We start from the raw sequence: 21,494 nt of genomic DNA on the forward strand, positions 1-21,494 counted from the left end.
AAGGCCAGCTACACACACACACACACACACACACATACACATATCTATATATATACATCTATACACATACATATAATTGCTCAAAACAAGGTGATTGTTTTTTACACTAATTGATAATTACAAAAAGCCAACAGTGGTCTTCACAAAAAAACAAAAAGGCCCACATGTTCCCACTAGCTTTATTTCTAATGCTGGCATGCATATCCACTAGCTTCATTCATTTCTTGCCTTTACTCTTTCCTCTTTCCACCCACTGAATTCATTTTTGGTGGCCTTTGTGCAGCAAGTTATCCTCTAGTTCTCACACCACCAGTGCTCCTATTTGCATGTGAAGGCTACAAAATAAAAAATAGATCCACTTGTTAAAAAATATCCCAGTCTACATAACCATCCAGGAAAGAGAAAGAGGTTACTCAACTAAGTTACCTGTGAAGAACTTGGTAAGGTATCCCAGGTTTCCCTAGGTGTGTGAAACTCTGTTTGTGAGGAAGAGAACCATCCTGCTCTCCTGTTAGATGGCCTAGGTTGATTTCCTTGTTGTGAGGATGAAGGCTGAGTGGAAGACATCATGTTGTAGGTTTGGGTAGGCTGCTAGGATGGTGGCTGGGGTGCAGGCTGAGGTGTAGATCTAGGTGCAGGCACCCCTCCCCTTGCCTGCAACAAAACCCAGTTTCAATATAGTGTTTATTGTAAGTTTAAAAACAAGTTTTTATTATTTATTTATTTTTATTTATTTATTTTTTTGCCATTTAAATCCTAATTACTTACAGCTTTTTCTCTTTGAAGTCTCTGTCTCCTCTGCCATAGTGTTTTCCCAGTGATGCCAGCCTTGCAGCCTCTTGAGTTATGCCCTTCCTTTTTGCATTTCCCACATCTTACAAATCTGTTCAGCTTACTTGCTTTGTAAGGGTTCTTAGGCTCATCAGAAGCCCTCTTTCTTTGCTTGGGTGGTCTGCCTAGTGGTTTGTATATGTGAGGTACCAGGGGAGCAGGCTGTCCAGTTTCAGCCCATTCTGACTAGCCAGGCATGGGAGGAAATACCTCCTTATATATCTTCATGTAAGTTTCTTTGAAGTAGCATGGGTGGGTATAGTCTTCTAGTGTCTCAATGTTTATATAAATGACTGTTATGGCATGTTTGCAGGGAATGCCATTTAAATCCCAAGACCTACAGCTACATGTCTTCTTCACCAAATCAACAACATGCCTCTCATATTGACTGCCTACCTCATAAAGGAAACTGCCAGCTAGGGTAGCACTAAATGGCTTAGTTTCAACCTTCAATTTCTCCAACCTATCTTATATGCTTGGACACAACTTTCCAGCATACTTATGTATCCCTTCCCTTTTTGTGTAAAGCCTAGTCATAAGTCTAACCCTAATCCACTCCAACATTGCCAAGATAGGCTTGTCCCTAGACTTCAATATCATTCCATTAAAAGACTCACTCAAATTATTTACCAAACAATTTGTTAAGGCCCTAGGAGTGAAGTGTGACCTTGTCCACTATGCAGGTGCAATGTTTGCAAGATACTCATATGCCTTTTCATCCAAATCCCTTATGTACTACATGCATCTCTCAAACTCCCTTACTGTTGTGACAGCAACACACCTCCACAACGCATCTTTCAGCTCCAATCCCTTGTGATCAACTTTGAAATTGTTGTAGATGTGTTTCACACAGTATCTGTGCTCCACAGTAGGGAATAGTGTCTCTATTGCAGGTATAAGCCCCTACAAATAAGCAAACAAACAAACAAAACAAGTTAGTTCAGTAAATAAAGTAAACTATTCAAGTGTAACTGAACAAAACAAAACTTGCATACCTTTTGCCTATCAAAAATGAAGACCAACTGAAACTCCTCTGGCCTCCCTATATCATCAGTAAAAATTTCCAAAAACCATATCCAAGACTCCCTGGTTTCTTATTCCACAACAGCCATGGCTATTGGAAAAATGTTGTCATTTGCATCCTTGGCAGTGTTAGATAACTCTTTCTTAGAATGGTTGCTCTCTTCTCTCCTTATTCTTTCCAGAATTGCCAACCCCCAATTCCTCATTCTCTTCCCCTATTTATAGGCTAGGATAAGTGGAGGTGCCATGATTACTTCCCTTAACTAGTGTGAATAGGGGTCCAATTCCATCATCTCAAAGTGGATGCTCTGTCGGGAAAGGTGGAAGTGGCATTGGAACTGATTCCCACCTTCAAAAGCCCGCTCAACGGCGATGTTCTCAAAGGCACTACCAGGCAGCCGAGTACAGGGTGTCCCCTAGCAATAACGCTCCCGACCAATTTAGAAGTGATGGGGGGGGGGGGGTTTGCTTGAGGTATTCAAGCTAGTGCGGTCCCATTCCAGCTCTTAGGCTCAAATTGGGCCCTAAGGTGTCCGGGTTAAGACTAAAGGTCCAAGAATGGGGACAAGGTCACATAACATGCAGTGAGGCTTAGGCCTGAGGCCTGTGAGGCCTGGGGCCCAGCCTTGTATAATAGCCCCCCATTGATTTGTGCCCAGCTATCGAGAACAAATTAAGGATAATCAAGCGATGGTAGTGATCACCCGAGAATCCTAATTGTCGGTTGTCAAGTGAACCAGATGTCCATCAATGCCACCTTAAAAGGAGTGCTGCGCCAGGCTATCACGTTCAGTAGTAATTATGACCTATCGATTCGCGAACTGTCTGACAGTTCGTGAATCGAGCCCACGCATGTGGGAGTTACCTAGGGGGATTGGAAAGGTTTTCCTGCCTCTTTCTCATTAAATGCTTCTATTCCTATAAATACCTCCTCCTGACTTCCCACTCCACTTTTTACATTCTCTCTTCTCTAGTTTTCTCTCTACCGAGCACCTTCCTTAAGCGTAGTTTTCCTAAGCATTCACTCTCCAGCCCAGATCATCATTTCTTAGAGCCTATAGTAAGTCCTCTATACTCTTCCCTTTCCTTTCAATTTACCTTTACTCTTGTAGTTTAAGAATGGGTTACTTTTACCTTCTTGCTCCTAGAGCGCCTTTGGCTGCTTTTAGAGCAGCCTATGGCATTCCTGAGGATGTTGATATTGCCTACTGTCACGAAGGCAATATCACCCTTCAGAGGCACGCTGGTCCAAACGTAGCTTTTTTTTCTTTGATGGCCATTCTTGAGGGTGAGTTGTGTCAATAGATTAAACCAAATATTTAAGCTAGAGCTGAACCACCACGATATTAACTTCATGTATAGTTTGTGCGGCAACATCAAGTTCGATTACTATTTGAAAACTAGGGTTATGAGGGTATGGCTTATATCATGCATTCCCGATTCCAATAGAAACTCGACGAGAGAATTTGTCCGGGTGAGCAGCAATTGGTTTGCTGATGAACTCCGGTACCGAGTGCTTTTACTTGTTTTAAGTTTGACACTTTTATTCAGTCTACTTGCGTATATACTAACCAGTCTTTTTATTGATTTTTTTTTTTTTTTTTGGCAGAAGGAAGACGATTTAAACCGGATCTTAGAGTTGTACATGTGAGGGACCTTAATTTTGTACTTAGGTCAGAGATTTTTGTGCAAACAGACAAGCAACTCTAAGCATCACATCTAATACTCGGCTGTGTTAGGTTCAAAAGACTTAGGTGTTTATGTATTTAGAACTCTAATGTGTATTGTTGGCAAACCATGATAAAAAAATGTGTTTAGAAGTGTTTTAGGCTTGCTCAAAGTTGTACATTTTATGTAAAGTTGGAATCGAGCTAATGCAGAAAGTATTATGCATTTTGGCCTGGCTCGATCGATCGAAGCTTAGGCTCGATCGATCGAATCTCGGGCAGAATGTTTTTTTCTGCAGATTTCCAACTTAGCCCTAGTTGTTTAAAACATTTTAGGGTTTTCTAATTTGTCCTAAGTATAAAAGGCAAACCCTAACCACGTTTTAGTGTTGCTCATATTGCTGTTTGTGTAAATCTCTTGTGAGATCTAGAGGAGCTTTCCTTTACACAAACTTAGGGTTTTCAAGGAGAAGATATTATCTACACCTTGATGATCAACTCGGTTGCTGCCATTGAAGCTTAAAGAAAACACAAGTGGGTGTGCTTGTATCTGGTGGTGAATCCAAGAAAGAAGGAGTCCGTGGATTCGAAGTTTGCACATGGTCGTGTCAGTAAGTTCTACTGGTTGGTAGCAATAAGAAGTCAAGTGTGGGGGCTTGTAAGTCTTATTGTATGAACTTCGATTCTTTCAAGATAGTGGATTCAAGTTTACCATGAGGATAGCTAGGTCAAATCCTCCCCAGGTTTTTATCGGTTTGGTTTCCTGGGTGATCATATCTTGTGTTATTTATCTTTCCACTGCTTTGCATGATATGATCTTTGTAATTGTGATAACCTAGATTTGTTAAATTGGACTAAGTAACAACTTGACTAATTACCTAGGTTAAATCAATTTTGTTTTAAGGGGTCTAAAAACTATCAGGCTGTGAACCTGTATACTCCACCTAGCAGTCATTCGGCTAGGCTTTATTGCTCAACAGCCCGCTCCTGTCATACATTGAAATTCGGCACACCAACTTCCTTCCGTCTTCCTTGACCGTTGGCAAAACTAGGGACCTTGGCCCCAGATATACCACCATAGAAGACCGTGCACCGATAAGGGACGAGTCAGCCAAACGCGTATCTTAAAGTCGAAAGGTCCACGTACCTGTTGAAGAGCCAGAAGCTCCAGCCCAACCAATCGAGCTAGAAGTAGATGAGGTCGGACAAGATGCCGAGATGGTGACAAGGCGAAAAATGACAGTTGACCAATTCCTGCCCTGCAGCCATCTTGTGGCCAGCCCCATCAGTCTCAAGGCAAGGGCCGCACTCCTCCTTCCTCTTCTGCTGGTCACGCTAAGAAGAAGTAGTGCGTTGATGATCAACCACCCAGGCTCCCAAGCGATGCCCCTTCTAAGACTTCGCCCCAAGCATCGAGCGGGATTGTGACCCTGGAGCTAGCAAGAGACTCTTGGCCAACTACCCAAGTTGGCATTGATGTGGCATCTTCCTCTCGACCTGTGGTCAATTAGCAGCCCACTTTTAAGTTTGGTGACAGGCTTTTGCCAACATCCGCGAGTATAAGGACCTGGGCTTAAGGCCAAGGGGGGAGGGTGGCCCAGAGCTTGGTGCATGGCCTCTTATTGCCCGAGGACGTTGAGTTTTTCTCGGACGGGACAGAGGAATCTTTAGCATAGCGACTACAGTGGCACACCATTGTGGTAATTTTCTATTTTACTTTCACATTTATTTTAATGCGTGCGTATTCCTTTCTCTTTCATACTAACCACTACTACAATATTAGGCCTTGTAACTAACCCACATCCTCGACAGGAGGTTGAAGGAACTCGCCAAAGATGCTAAACAGTAGAAGGCCTTGAAGGACATTGCTGCTGCCACAGTAAAGGAGAAGGGAAAAGTAACTGAGGATGCCGAGAAGAAGGCTTAATCTTTGGAGAATGCCCGGTTGTGGTGGAGAGGAAATTGGCCGAGGCAGAGGGTAAGCTAGGGAGTGTAGAGCTCAAACTGGCGGAGGCAACCAGACTAAATCTAGCCCAAGCTGATGAAATAGCTGACTTGAAAGCGGCCCTTAAAGCCTGTGAGATTAAGTGGTACAACGAGGGCTTTGCGGATGTTGAGAACTCAATGGAGCTTATCGTCCACGAAGCCCGATTTCACGGGTTCATGGAGGGAAGGTTGGCAGCCCTCCAAGCTATGGGAGTTCCTGAAGATTCCCCACTGAGGAATTTAGAGCAAATCCCATACTCGGCTCCCCCTCCCCCCATCCAAAGTCAAGTTGGTGCTACAGATGAAGAAGATACTCCAAGTATGAGGGAGTTGGTGCGAGCGATTGACACTCATGTAGAGACTGTTGATCTCGAGGTTACTAGTAACCTCAACACTGCCAAAGATGCACAAGTCTAGAAACCGCCAATCAAGGACGTCCCTGGCCAGTAAGCCGATGAAGCAACCCAACTCCCGCCCACTGATCTTGCCGTTTGATACTTATGTTTTTAGCTAGCTTTTATTTTTTATTCGTGTTTACTTTTCTTTTATTTGTTTGGTTTGCCTAGAGTCACTAGGTTGTGGTAACGAAACAATGATTTAACTCTTATTTTCCTAAGTTTTATTTTCCTATAGTCACCAGGTTGTGGTGACAAAACATTGGTTTAATCTTTATTTGCTTGCTTTAATCGTGTTTATGAATGTTTGCTACTAAATTATTCTTTCTATCATGTTCTTTGATTGTCTTTCTCTTTTATATATATATATATATATATATATATATTTATATATTCCAAATGACTGGGTAGTTTAATCCCGGTTTGCCTCCGAACGGTGATTAAAACTATTTTTTTATCTTCAAAAGGCCAGGTAATGTCTGGGCATGTATGGTGGTCGGGATCGGCTTGGAAGAGATCACCTATATCTAGAAAGAATTGGCTCCTCGGCAATAAGAACTAAATTTGACATACGTTGACTCATTACGAAAATGTAGGGTAATTGCCTTCCCCGTGATTTGGGTTGTATCCGAGAGATTGGTTTCAGCCCCTTGAATAATTCGTCGTAATCTCTGTTTGTTTGGTGACTAGAATAAGGCTGGGAAGCTTGTTTCTATTCTTGGGATAACTCAATGTAAGGTTTCCTCCTGTCAGGTGATAAAGATCTAACTGGGAAGTAGGTTGCTGTAAATAAAATTTGAAATTAGGTTTCCACCTGCCCGGTGATTGAGATCGAACTGAGAAGCAGGTTTTTGTCCTTAAATAAAGTGTGAAATTAGGTTTCCACCTACTCGGTGATTGAGGTCGAACCAAGAAGCAGGTTTTTTTCCTTGGATAAAATTTGAAATTAGGTTTCCACCTGCCTAGTGATTGAGATTGAATCGAGAAGCAGGTTTCTGTCCTTAAAAAGTGTGAAATTAGGTTTCCACTTGCCCGGTGATTGAGATCGAACCAAGAAGCAGGTTTCTATCCTTAGATAAAATTTGAAATTAGGTTTCCACCTGTCCGGTGATGAAAATCGACTCGGGAACAAGTTTTTGTCCTTAGAATAATTTGCCTTAGCACTCTTCGCGTATGTTCACCGAGGCTAATAAGTTAACGATAATGGAATTATAAATACAAGTACACCTGCATGGATAAACATCACTATTGTCTTAATTAATAATATGCACATATCACATTACACTCAATCCGTACCCCCATGTATTGATAGTCAATGGTAAAATTTCTTCAAATTGTGGGCGTTCCATGGCTGGGGAAGCAGTCTCTCGTCTAAGTCCTCTAGATAGTACGCCCCCGCGCTCGCGATGGCGGTAACTCTATAGGGCCTTTCCCAGGTTGGGGCTAACTTCCCCGCACTAGTGTCTCGCATATGTCCTATTGCTTTCCACAACACTAAGTCCCCAGCACCAAATTCTCATGAAATCGCATCTCGGTTATACCGCCGGGTAGGGGCAAACCCTATAACCTGTGCGCTACATAGGTTTATCTCCGCTGGTATAACAGCCTCCACCCCGTAAGTTAGGAAGAATGGAGTTTCTCCTGTGGACCTTATAAGGGTTGTTTGGTATGCCCATAGAACAATTGGCAGCTCCTCAGCCCACTTGCCCTTTGTTCCTTCCAATCTTTTCTTTAATCCATTCATAATCATTTTGTTGAAGTTTAATCCATTCATAATCGTTTTGTTGATGGCTTCAGCTTGGCCGTTGCTCTGAGGGTAGGCCGGGGTGGAGTATTTGTTCTTGATGCCAAAATCACTGCAAAACTCGCAGAAGGCTTTACTATTGAACTGCGGCCCATTATCAAATACGAGAGAGTCCGACACCCCAAATCTCATGACTATATTTCTCCACAGAAACTTCTTAACTTCTACGTCTCGAATATTAGCCAATGCCTCAACTTCCGTCCATTTGATGAAGTAATCCATAGCTACTAGAACAAACCTTTGATTGCCTATGGCTCGAGGGAACGAGCCGAGAATGTCTAGCCCCCACTATACAAAGGGCCAGGTGCTGCTGATTGGGTTTAGATAACCTACTGGCTGGTGGATCAGTGGGGTGTGCTTTTGGCACTATTCACACTTCCGCACGTATTCAACAGCATCCTTCTGCGTATGTGGCCACCAGAACCCCTAGGTCATCGCTCGATGTGCCAACAATCGTCCGCCTACATGACTACCGCACACCCCCTCATGTAGATCAGCCAAGAGCTCATTAACTTTCTCGAGGCGCAAGCATAGAAGATATGGCCCCCCAAAAGACCTCTGGTATAGTTTGCAATCTGCCAATAACCATTACCGAGTGGCAACCTAGCGTACTCTACTGGCCTCCTTTTCATCATCCGGAACTCGGTCTTCGGCTAAAAAGTCAATGATCAGGTCCATCCAACATGGCTATGACGTTATTACTGCCAAGACACCTGTCGTGGCATTGATACTTGGTTTCGCTATGAGCTCCACCTTGATTATCTGAGTACCTCCTCTGTCATCAACGATGCCAATATGGCCAGAGAGTCCGTAGATTGATTCTGCCCCTAGGCCACTTAGATCACCTTTGCCTTTAGAAATTGATTCATAACCTACCTCACCATTAGCAAGTACACCTTCATCTGGGAATCTCGGGCTTCAAAACTGCCCTGCACTTGACTAACTACCAATCAGGAATTTGAGTAAATCTCTACTTCCCGCGCACCCAAATCCAAAACGGCTCTTAATCCGGTAAGCAAGGCTACATACTCGGCATCGTTGTTAGAAGCCCTAAACCCCAACTTGAAAAAATGTTCCAACCTTATCCCTTTTGGAGTGATGATAACAATCCTGGCCCCAGCCCTTATTGCACTGGACACGCCGTCCACAAATACCCTTCACGTTTGGATATCCACCTGACAAATCACTTTAACATCTCTCCTCAAGGAAAATTCTATAACAAAATCGGTAAGAACCTGGAAATCAGATCTCTTCAGCAAGGATTACAAAGGATATTCAGTCAGCACAAAGATGGTGTGGGCTTGGAAATAATGGGGTAGCTTCCGTGTAGCATGCACGAGGGCTAACACCAACTTCTCCAGTGGCAAGTACCTCGTCTCAGCATCGAACAGGGTCTTGCTGATGTAGTATACTGGCTGTTGTACTCCTTGGTCTCTTAGAAGCACTGCACTTACGGCGTGTTCTAATATTGAGAGATACATGAATAAATCCTCCCCGGGTTCTAGGGCTATTAACATAGGTGCCCGCACTAAATATTCTTTCAACTCCTAAAAAGCTCTTTCACACTCCTCACTCCATTGGAATCCTTTCCACTTCTTCAAAAGCTAGTAAAATGGACGGCAGCGGTCGGCGAACTTGGAAATGAACCGATTAAGGGTAGCCAACATGTCGGTCAGTACTTGGACTTCCTTTGGATTGCTCAGAGGTTTAAGGCATTTTACAGCTTCAATCTAGTCAGGATTGACTTCTATTCCCCAGTTAGTGATCAAATACCCTAGGAACTTGCCAGCCCCCACTCCGAAAGCACACTTATCAGCATTGAGGCACAGCCTATGCTGTTGAAGTACTTCGAACAACCTTTTGAGATCATCAATGTGCTGCATTTCCTGTTTGCTTTTCACCACCATATCATCAATGTACACCTCAACTGTACGCGCAATCTTGTCATTGAACATTCTCGTCATCATCCGTTGATATGTGGCCCCGGCGTTCTTTAACCCAAATGGCATCACAGTATAGTGATAGTTAGCATCAGGGGTTATAAATGTTGTCTTCTCCTGGTCCTCGGCAGCTAGGGCAATTTGATGATAACCTGAAAAGCATCCAGAAAGCTCATCCTTGGGTGCCCATAGGTGGCATTTACCAGCTAATCAATCTTCGACATGGGAAACGAATCCTTTGGACACGCTTAGTTCAGGTTAGTAAAATCAACACAGACCCTCCATTTACCATTCTTCTTTTTTTCCACCACGGTATTCACGAGCCACTCTGGGAAGAAAATTTCCTTGATAGCCCCGGCTTCCTTCAATCTCTTGACCTCTTGCCTAATAGCATTGAAGTGCTCCTTAGCTGATCTCCTCGGCTTTTGCTTTTTGGGCGGGTACAAGGGATCCACGTTGAGCTTGTGAACTATAAACTCGGGGTCCACCCCAGGCACCTCATACAGGCTCCAAGCGAACACGTCCACTTTTTGTACAAGAAACAACAACATCTCTACCCTCTCTTCATCCTTCACACTTGCTCCAATCAGAAAACTCCTGTCATCATCTGGCAATATCTTTACTCTCACTAAGTCCTCGGCATAGCTAGCCCTCGCTTTCTCTTGGGGTCCCTGTAATTTCTATAAGGGAGTCTCCTCGGTTGACTCATTTTGCTTGATTCCTCGGTCAACTACGGCTACCAAGCATTGCCTGGCCACTTGCTGATTGCCCCTTACTACGACAATTCCCTGCTTGGTGCAGAACTTGACCTTTACATGCAGGGTGAATGGTACAGCCCCCATTGCATAAATCCATGACCTTCCAAGGATCGCAGTGTACGGAGAGAAAGAAGCGACCACTATGAACGTTACCATCACCTCCTTACCTTCCATATTCATGAAAAGCGAGATCTGTCCTTCTGGGATCACCATACGGCCATTAAACCCCATCAGGGGTGTATCGTACCTAGAGAGATCTTTATTCTTTAGGCTGAGCTCTTTGAATAGGTCGGGATACATCACCTCAGCACCACTCCCCTGATCTATCATCACTCTCTTTACTATGAAACCATTTATTCGGATTGCATCCACCAAGACATCATCATGTGGTTGAATCGTGCCCTCCAGATCAACATCATTGAAGGGAATGGGCTCCTAAGTGTACTTCAATTTCTTCTCGGATGGCTGCTTACCCATGATGCCTTTCGTCAATACCATAGCCAGCACCCCTCTCCTCTTAGACACCTAAGAGCCCCTTGGGGCAGCGTGGATGACTTCTATTACTCCCAAAGGGGGCGGGAGAGGATTCCCACGAGGCCAAGCACCCTACCCGACCTTTTGATTCCTATGGTCCACCACAAACTCTTTCAAATACCCTGCCTTCACTACTTGCTCCAGATGATCTTTTAACACTCTGCATTGTTCAGTGGTGTGCCTCTTATCCCTATGGTAAGTACAGTATAGATTCTAATTCCTCCTTGAAGGGTCGCCGCCCATCTTGTTCGGCCATCAAAAGTACGACTCATTCTTGATTCGATACATAATTGATGCGAACCTCAATTGACATGCTTTGAGACCCAACAAATAATATTAGAATAATTGCCCAAGAAAGCTAAAATTCAGATTTTGATAGAACCCTGACCCAACGTTTATAAGTGAAACGCGAACCAAAAGTATAAGTAATAGACCTTGACCCACTGATTATAATTGAATCATGAACCGAAGGTATAAAGTTTGAACGCCACAAGAAAGAATCCTTGATAAGTTCACAGTTCTTGAAGAACCAAAAGAAGAGCAAAGCCTCACCTTTTTTTTTTTTATTCGATAATCCCTGTCTATTACAATGAGTGTATGCCATTTATATGTCATGACTGAAAATATATATATATATAAATAAAAAAAAATAAAAAAATAAAACGTACTAAATAATAAAACCTTAAATAAAAGTTGATTTGGTATGAAATTAACAGATCCAAAATAGGAAAATAGCTAAAAAAACATTCTAAATAATAAAAGCCTAAAATTAAGGTAGATTTGGTCTGAAATTAGAAGCTCTAGAATAGGAAAAATGTCTATTAACTGATATGGAGGCTGAAAGTCAATTAGCCATTGATCCACGCCATAAATCACGCCTAATCAAGTTAGATTAGCCCTCAATAGCTTGGATTAAATTTATTACTCCTTCATCTTCCTTTGGGCCAAGCTTGGAATGTCCTGCATTAGAATCAGTCCAAATCTCTTGAATCAGCCCATTAAGTGCTTCTTTGATCTTCTTGGATCTTGCTCTAGTAATAGGCCCAACTAGAACATGCAATGGATCCTTGAATGCTTGTTGGTTCTCATCAACAATCCTGTGCATCGGCTCCTTAAAGGCTACATTTACTTCCCCCATCTGTGGCCCCGGCTCTTGAATCCTTATATCCTTCCGGGGTCTGGACTGTAAACCGTTATGCCGAGGATGATTTATTACCGGGGCCTTGCCTTTGCTTTGTAACCGATCATCCTCTAACCATTTATATTCTTCAATACACCTCATCAGCTGCCTCATATCCTCGGGAGGCCTTCTATCAATGAATCTCGCAATTCGGAATCCTCGGGCAACCCTATCCGAAAAGTACTCACCGCGATTTTTTCATTACCTCCACCAATCTCATTGTACAACTCCCAATACCGGTTAGCGTAGCTACAGAGGGTTTCCCTAGCCCCCATTTTCATTGATAGTAACATGTCCACAGGTTGTGGAACTCAACTGCAGGTCATGAACCAGACACCAAACTCTTGAATCAACTCAAAAAAATTGTGAATTGAGCCTTTCCTCAACCCATTGAACCACCTCAATGCAGTGGGATCGCGGCTTGAAGGAAATACCGTACACATTAATGCATCGTTATGAGTGTGTAAAGACATCATTTGAATATAATGACTCACATGCTCTACCGGGTCTGTCTTTCCATCGTAAGAATTGAACGGCAGCCATGTAAATTTGCTTAGCATAGGGGCCCGTTCAATTTCTCTTGAAAATGGTGATCGAGCAGCCCGGTGTAACACACAGCTCATAGCATCCATGGCAGCATTCTGGGGTTGTCGCTCCTTCAAGGAAATCGAATCCAATCTGCATATTCCCACGAGCGATCCTAGTGGCGATGAGATCCAGATTGATGGGAATCTGCTCCATGATTGCCCCCCACACTAGCCGACCCTTCTCCTCGCTCCTCGTGGTTCCTTCTCCTATGCCTACCTCTCATTTCCAACTCCAAATCTCTCACTAACTTACGTAGACGCTTAAGCTCCTCATCCCTCTGCTCAAGCTCCTCATCCCTTCTGTCGAAAAGATTCCACCCCGAGGCACCGGACATTGTCTGGTACATTTGAAATTACCCCTCTCTGAGTCCGGACTGCCTTTGCTCCTCATACTCCCTATCTTCGCATCGGTTCTACATTCTTTCCCGCCAGGTGGATCCCTGAAAAGATCTCCCAGAGTCATTTTCAGCATAGCTCTAAGATTGTCCTCCAAACATTTTCCTGTGCGCGCCTTGGCAGAACCACAGCTTCATAGGAGATCCCCAAAGATGGCACTAATTATGCGTACCCAAAATATAGCTATTAGGCTTAACCTCTACTTGGGCTCACAACCTATTTGTATTGTGGGCTTTGAGTTTCCTACTAGGGGTGGTCTTATGCTCAGAAGCCCAGGGACACTCCTGTTTCCACAAACCCTTCTCTTTACCTCACATAATCATTATCTTTCTTTCTTAGAATGGTTGCTCTCTTCTCTCCCTATTCTCTCTATAATTGCCAACCCCCAATTCTCATTCTCTTCCTAGGATAAGTGGAGGTGTCATGATTACTTCCTCTCACTAGTGTGAATGGGGGTCCAATTCCATCATCTCAAAGTGGATGCTCCGTCAGGAAAGGTGGAAGTGGCATTGGAACTGATTTCCACCTTCAAAAGCCCGCTCGGCGGCGATGTTCTCAAAGGCACTGCCAGGTAGCCGAGTATAGGGTGTCCCTGAGCTATAACGCTCCCGACCAGGTTAGAAGTGATCGGGGGGGGGGGTTTGCTTGAGGTATTCAAGTTAGCACGATCCTATTCCAGCTCTTGGGCTCAAATTGGGCCTTGAGGTGTCCAAGTCGAGACTAAAGGTCCAATAATGGGGACAAGGTCACATAACATGCAGTGAGGCTTAGGTCCGAGGCCTGTGAGGCCTGGGGCCCAGCCCTGTACACCTATTTATTAAGTTAAGAGGTTTTGATATAACTAGTCGCTAACTCGTGCGATGCACGGGAAAGTTTTGCAAAATATATATATTATATTATGATACATATTTAAGTTATATGCAATTACAATAATCTCATTTCTCATGTTCAAACCCATGCAATAATAAAAACACTAAATAAGAAATTTTGTATTAAATAAAAATGACAAAAACCACAAAACCAAAACCAAAAATACAAACTCACTTTTAAGGAAGTCAACTCTTTGAAGAACTGGAACAATTAGGACATGTGGCATATGAAGAAACTTTCACTTGTCAAACTATTGAATTCCATTAAGCAAAAACATATTAAGCAAAGAAGTTAACACTACCAAAACCCAAAATCCAAACCCACTTTTGAGATCTTAATTGGGCAGTGAAGACCCTTTCCGCATTTGATGTTACAAAGATTGCATCTTAATTTATTGAGAGCCATGAGGTTTTTGTTTATGTGCACAAATAATAAATTATCTTCTCATAATTATATTAATGTTACAAAGATTGCATCCTAATTTATTAAGAGCTATGGTGTTTTTGTTTCTTTGCTTCATATGTTTTTGCTTAATGGAATTTATAGTCATGAAATTAATTGAAAACTCAAAAACCTTAGGCCCCGTTTGGTAGAATTGTTAAACAACTCATTCTCAGTTTTTAAATAACATTACATACATTTCCATACACTTTTTTACCGACACGTATTTCAAAAAATTAATTAGAAAGAAACAATCAATATCAATTAGTCAAGTTCCACAGCCATGTGTATGTGGTCATGTGTTGATAATGGATCATCAGTATGAAAGAAATTGCATTTTAAATTATAATTAGCCATGAATGAGTGAGTTCTACCACAATGTTAAAAATATATTTTGTTTTTTGCGACTTATGAAGTGCAATTCATGAACTTAAGGTTTTGACCTTTGCAATGAGTTAGATCAAGACAACCCCATGCATTGTCTTGAAGAAACGGACCAACACCCAAAATCGCATTCTGCAGCAAATACAGTAGGCTAGACGTGAAATTTACATCCAGTAACCCCATATCCACCATTTCTTTATGTTCTCTGTGGGAGGACACAATCAAATAAGAAGTAATAGAAAAGATTTTGCACAAGTATAAAAGAAAAGCCACTTATTAAATTATACCTCTTGACAGGACAAAGCCACCCAAAGCAAACCGCATGACCAGTGCAAATGATCCAAATGTGTTGGCAAGAATCAGGTCCCCCCACCAATTGCCCCAATAAAGTGAAATAATGCAGAAGCCATCTGGTTAAAGTAAAAGCAGAAGGTACTACCTAAAAAACCTGCAATATGAACATGAGAAAATATATAATTTGAAATAGAAAAAGAAAAAAAGGAAAAGTGAAACATATCTTTGTATGTTGACAAAAAAAGTAGCATGATTTTATTTATTTATTCTATCTTTTAACTTCCAGCACTTGGATAAAAGCCAATGACATAGTAAGTGATGAATACCCATACAACAACTTCTACAAACGTGATTGGAATCTTGATGATCCATGCAGGGAGAGAATATGCCCATAAAACCATAAAAGAGCCAACAATAACAAAAGCAAATCTTGAAACAGAGTCCATTACAGAACCAAAAAATCAAAAATTAAACACATAATAGATCTAACAACACAAATATACATCAAAATTAAATCTCACATCAAACATTCACATTTTAAATTCAGTATAATCTCTTACTTCGGTATAAAATGAATTTCATCAAACAAGTGTCTTGCAACACCAAAAGAAGACCTAAAAAATTAGTTAATTCAAAGCAACCCAAAAAGATGATTCAAGGAAAAACATTTACCGTTTCATCCCTTCAAGCAATCTAGTTCCCAACTGATAGACCCATGAGTTAAGTATGTTGACCAACAACTTTGATGACCCTGAAACTGAAATTTTGCATTTTGATTGAACAAAGAGAAAAACAGTATGAGACCACAATAAAAAATTAAATTAAAAAAAAAAAAAAAACAAATTTCAGACTCAAAACAATAAATAAATAAATAAATATATGAGACGAATATAATCTAAAAATAAAACTGAGTTAAAACACAGTAGAAACAAATTGTTCAAACTCAAAACTAATGATGATAACTTTACAATGCAACATAGAAGTAGCTATGGCACTTATGAATGTCATATTTCACAAATGATATGCCACGATCTCGCACAGCATTAATCTGTGCCCTCTAATATTCCTAATTCTTATGAGTAGTTTGTCTCCATTTGATATTATTTTATTTCATTATGCTGTAATTTTCTTCCACTTATAGTTCTCACTGTTTTAAATATCATAAATTATGCCACGTTTTCAGATTATACCTGTTACATTAGCCACTCCATGAGTCCATGATCCACAAACTGACTTTGCAAGTTACAATGCCTTAACTCTTACTACGTCACCTTTGCCCTGCTCTCCCTTATTCATTGTCAAAAAAAAAATTTCCCCTATATCAATATTCATAAACCAAAAAAAAAAAAAAAAAATCAGTTTGAAGTTTAAATGACATCCCAAATCATTAATTGTTAACACATGAAACAAATCAAATAAAACACACCAAAAAATTTATTTGAATTTTCTCAAAAATGACCCTAGAAACCCAATCTTTACTGCCAATCTCTTCAATCAACAATAATTCCCACAATCACAATTCAAATAAAAAATACATACCCATTTAGACAGCCATTGGTTTCTGCTTAGAGAATTTTGTAGGGGGATTTTTGGAACTATGACAAATCAATCAGAAGGACAAAAACTTAGTACCTGATCTTGAAATCAATGGCAAAAAAAAAAAAAAAAAAATCAATGAAAAAGGAAAGACGAAAAGAAGACTGCTCAACAGGTTTTTTGAATCGCAAGGTAACAGGGTGGTGAGACCGTTCTCTCATCTTCCTCGTCCTCCTCCTTCTTCTTCTTCTACACCTTCTCTAGAGGATGATTGATACAATTTTCTGAATTGGCTGGGGCGTACCCTTCGTCTATTTAGGTTTTTACCATATCTTAATGGTAGTGCCCTCAAATTTCTCATTCTTTCCCAGGATCCAAAACCCTTTTTTCCCTTTTCTTTTCCCTCAATTTCTCACCAAACAAATACAATCATAAGAAAATTGCAAAATAAAAATAAAAAGTATTGGACTTACGGTGAACCTTTGGACTTGGTTTGGAACTTTGCTGGTCCAAAAATGTGAAGTCTTGCTTTGAGTGCTTTTGCAGATAGGACAAAATTTATATGAAGGTAAGTACAGAGAAAGGGTGAGAGAGAGGAAGAAGAGTAGATAGGTTTTTATCGGGTTTTAGAAAAGGTTTTTCTTCGCTTTTTTTTTTTTTTTTTTTTTTTTTTTTTCGTTTTATGTTTTATTTTTAAAATAATGTGCTGATGTGGACAATTGTGGGAGCTTCTAAAGCTTCGGTTTTATATATATATATAGATTATTAAATGGGTTTGGTTCAAATTGATTTATATCCTTACATTGATATGACATGAGCACAACCCACAAATTATCACCCTTACATACAAGTAGTGTTGAAATGGGCCGTGTGTATGACTTTAATTGCCAAGCCCAAGTCAACGTAAATAGAATCCTAATTGTAAAAGGAATGCTCCAGCCGACTTTGACATATATATATATATATATATATATATTAGGTTTTGACAAGTGTGTGTAGCCGTGAGATTAAAAAGGAGTAATTCCAATTAACCCAGTTAGTAGCCGCATGAGAGAAAATAGAGAAAAGAGAGGCAGCCAATTTCTATTCTTATTTTTTCTGTGAGAGAGTGCTAGGGTGTAATTGGGATTTGGGTTTCTTGAGAGTGTTCTTGTGCACTATTGTATTTTCCCTGATAATAGTGAAATCCCTGCAACTCCGTGGACGTAGGCAAATTGCCGAACCACGTAAATATTGTCTTGTGCGTGTGATTTTTTTTTCTTTGGCGTGTGTTTTCTCTATTTATTTTGTTTCTCACAGGTTGGGATTTTTTTTATTAAATTCCCTACAAGTAGCTCTGATTAAGGTAGGGTGGAATAGAAAGCAAGCTCGGCTATTTTAAATGTAAAAATCCTATGGTAATCCAAGCTTGGCAATTTCCCTTTCTTTGCTGTTGGCCAACCAATTCACCGTACAATATAAGGATAATGAAATGTGCAAGGTATTAGGGATGAGTCAATTATGAGTCAACCTTAGGAAACGGGAAACCGAGCAATACACGCATAAAAAAGTTGAAATGTAAATCAAAACTTGCTTGGAAATCCGCACTTGTGGAAACCAAAAATTTCATGATCACCTAAAAAAATCCATTGTAACGGGGTAAAGTCTCTTATGTTGAATAAGCCCTCATTTGGGAGGAATAAATGGAATGAAATAAAAAAGAATTAAAATAATAATTTTAAAGTATTCTTCTTTTCTTTTATTTGAGAATTTTAACTTGTTTGGGAGTTTAAGTAGGAAGGAATAGAATTGGTAAAAGAGAACACTCATTCCTCTCTATTCCCTTAAAACCTCGAATTTTAATTCCTCTAAAAATGAAAGGAATTAGAGAGAATATAATTAGATTCAATGAATTTTTAACTAAAACTCCCGAAATACTCCTATATATTTAGCACTTTATTTTAAAATAAGCATCTAATATATTATAATAAAATGATTTCATTCTTTCCCTCTATTTTACTGTCAAACAAGGTTACTTACATTCCATTCCTTCATTTAAAACATCCCAACAAAATTACTTAATTTCATTCCATTCATTTCCCTTACTTAAATACATTCCATTTCATTCTTTTATAATTATTCGTTTCCATTGCATTCCATTCCTCATGAACTCCCAAATGAAACTTAAGAGATGTAGAGTTCAATTTCCACCTATACCAAAAGTTGATTGATAAATTAGCATGATGAAAAAAAAAAAAAAAACAAACGCCATAAGTTGAATTGAAACTCTCTCTCTCTCTCTCTCTCTATATATATATATAGTGGGTCCATGTAAGAATGACAGACAACCAATTCCAATGAGTAATGCTAAGACCACCAAATTTGACACAATTTTGTGACATAATTCGTCACATGGCGAGTTGTAATTGGTAAATGTGTAATAGTGGGCCATGTGGAGACACATTTGCCTATAACAACTTGCCACGTGGCGAGTTGTGGCATAAAATTATGCCAAATTCGGTGGTCCTACTCAATTACAGTTTATTATATAGAATAATTATGGCTTTTTAGGCAATACTAGAATTAATAACAATTTGTCATATATATAATTAATAATTATGGCGTTTTATGTAGTACTAGAATTACTTCTTCTTTTTTTTTTTTTTTTTTTTTTTTTTGGAGAAACTTAGTACTAGAATTATTATTTTCTCCCAAAAGAAAAAAAGAAAAGAAAAAAGAATTACTAATGTGAACGCTCATTTGATGGAACAAGAGATCAAGATACCAACGGGCCCAAGAATTTGACATGGCTTGTAATGTATCTTTCAAACCAGGTGGATGTTGTTCTATATATTACAAGATCTAGAGATACAAATGATGAAGTGGGGAAAAGGGGGGCTTTAATTTGATTGAAGATCCGCAATTGTTGGCATAGATTGTTTGTAATTTGTATATCCCTGGGTGGTGTATATTTTCAAGTAAGATCCGTCCCCTTTCTCAGTTCCCAATCACGCATTTGAATAAATAGACAGCTCTTTGCCCCATCATTGGTGAAGCAGATGCAAGTAAGAGGTAACAATGTTTGACACCCTGTAACGCATTACATAATGAAAATGGCCATGAAAGATAAAAACTCTACACTTGTTTTGTGTTGTGGGGTCCCACTTTCACCTTCAACTTTGATGGAATTTACTGATGCACGCCATATGTTTGTAAAAATAACCTTCCGTCTGAATTCAGTTTCCAGAATTTTGTTTTTGACTCTCTTTAACCAATTTCAAAATCAAATCACCATAGAGTTGCAGAGAGAGCTTCGAAAGAAATTGAAAAGAAGTGCTGGATGCGGGGACAAAAAATTTCAAGGAGCATGGTTTAGATTTTAGATAATTTAAGGAGAAATCTTTGTTGTAACACAAGTATTGTGTTTGTGCATGGGAGAGACTGAGGCTTATGAAAAAAGCAAGAGCAATGGTGATTAAACTTGAAATATTCATCCTGTAGTGTCTATGACAAAATCCTGATAGAAAAAAATGCAGTGGGGAAAGGGATGCTTTGATCTGAAAGAAATTACGGAGATTGGCAAATGTTGGCACAGATTGTTGCCAAAAATGTCAGTGATCACAGGATTAAAGGTTGCAAATTTGTCAAGGTTTCAACTTGCAATTGGTAGTTGCCAAGAAAGTCAATCGTCCTAGAATTAAGTTGGTGTTATGGACATTTTTCTAACATGGGAAGTCACCATGTTCAAAGTAAATAAACAGGACTCACTCGCATTCAGAACGAAATCATGACAATCTAGATGGAGGTCATTAACAGTCAAAGACGAAACCAGAATTCTAGCTTTTTTGGTGCCAAATTATGAAGGAAAAAAAAAATAATAATAAAAATTCTTAGAGCATTCACATCAAGGATGTGAAAAATGATAAATCCTAAATTTAGCAATTTGTTCCACTAAAAACCCACTACAACAATGGTGCTATATCTATAAAAATTTGACATCTAGCTACAATGATCTGTTACTACTAACAAATCACTGTAGCTAGATGTTATAAATTTTTATTCACATGTGCGTTTGGCAATGATATAAAAAGCCAACTTTTTTTACTATTTAACTTATTTTTGCTACTATTCAGCATATTTTTGTTACTATTCATGGGTTTCACTATACTATTTCAGATATCTTTTACTTTATCTATAGTACTTTTAGCAAGAAATTTTCAGTTTCAACTAAATAAGTTGTTCCCAAACAGACGCTTTATTTGTTTCATTTCCCTCTCTCTCCTCTCTCAACTCTCCCTTCTCATCCACAAGCCACAAGCCACAAGCCACTCCCATTTCTCTCCTCTCCACTTTTCCTTGGTCATCTCTCTCCTCTCACATGGCTTGAGTTGCTCGTCGTCTCAGTCTTTCATCGCCGGTGTGGGTTTGTGGAGAGGTTTTAATGGGTTATGGCTGGGTTTTTAAGTGGGTTTTCGATTTGGTGGTGGTTTGACTGGGTTGTGCTGACTGGGCTTGTGGGTTAGGTTCATGGGTTGATTGGGGTGGGCTCATGGCTGGATTTTGGTGGCTAGGTTCGTGGGTTGATCGGGGTGGCTTTGGGTGCTAGTTGTGGATGGGTATAGTTTGTGGTGGTGGTGGCTAGTGGTGGGTTGATTTTGGGTTGGGGTTTATGGTGATGGCAGGTGGATAGGTGAGTGGGTTTTGGTTTATGGTGGTTGATGGTGGGTGGGTGCGGTTTATAGTGGTGGTGGCTAGTGGTGCCTTGATTTTTGGTTAGGGCTTACGGTGGTGGTAGGTGGGTGGGTGGGTGCAGTTTGTAGTGGTGGTGGCTAGTGGTGCCTTGATTTTTGGTCAGGGTTTACGGTGGTGGCAAGTGGGTGGATGATGGT

General features: G+C 40.2%; 1 protein-coding gene and 1 long non-coding RNA gene across 3 annotated transcripts; both read right to left on the bottom strand.

The window, feature by feature from the left end:
• Nucleotides 1-7,418: 7,418 nt before the first annotated feature.
• Nucleotides 7,419-7,928, bottom strand: LOC115949934 (uncharacterized protein K02A2.6-like). The gene has a single exon (XM_031067193.1). The coding sequence runs from the start codon at nt 7,926-7,928 to the stop codon at nt 7,419-7,421; it is 510 nt and encodes a 169-aa protein (XP_030923053.1).
• A 6,825-nt stretch (nt 7,929-14,753) lies between these two features.
• On the bottom strand, nt 14,754-17,188 carry LOC115993624. Of its 2 annotated transcripts, none has more exons than XR_004093033.1 (3): nt 17,100-17,188; nt 15,084-15,244; nt 14,754-15,001 (listed from the first exon to the last, which is right to left on the bottom strand). It is a non-coding gene; the product is annotated as an uncharacterized LOC115993624 (long non-coding RNA). The 2 variants fall into 2 exon arrangements; XR_004093034.1 differs by lacking the exon at nt 17,100-17,188 and adding an exon at nt 16,630-16,751.
• Between the last annotated feature and the right edge of the window lie 4,306 nt (nt 17,189-21,494).

The sequence above is a fragment of the Quercus lobata genome, chromosome 6, assembly GCF_001633185.2.
Source record: "Quercus lobata isolate SW786 chromosome 6, ValleyOak3.0 Primary Assembly, whole genome shotgun sequence".
Classification (NCBI taxonomy): Eukaryota; Viridiplantae; Streptophyta; class Magnoliopsida; order Fagales; family Fagaceae; genus Quercus; species Quercus lobata.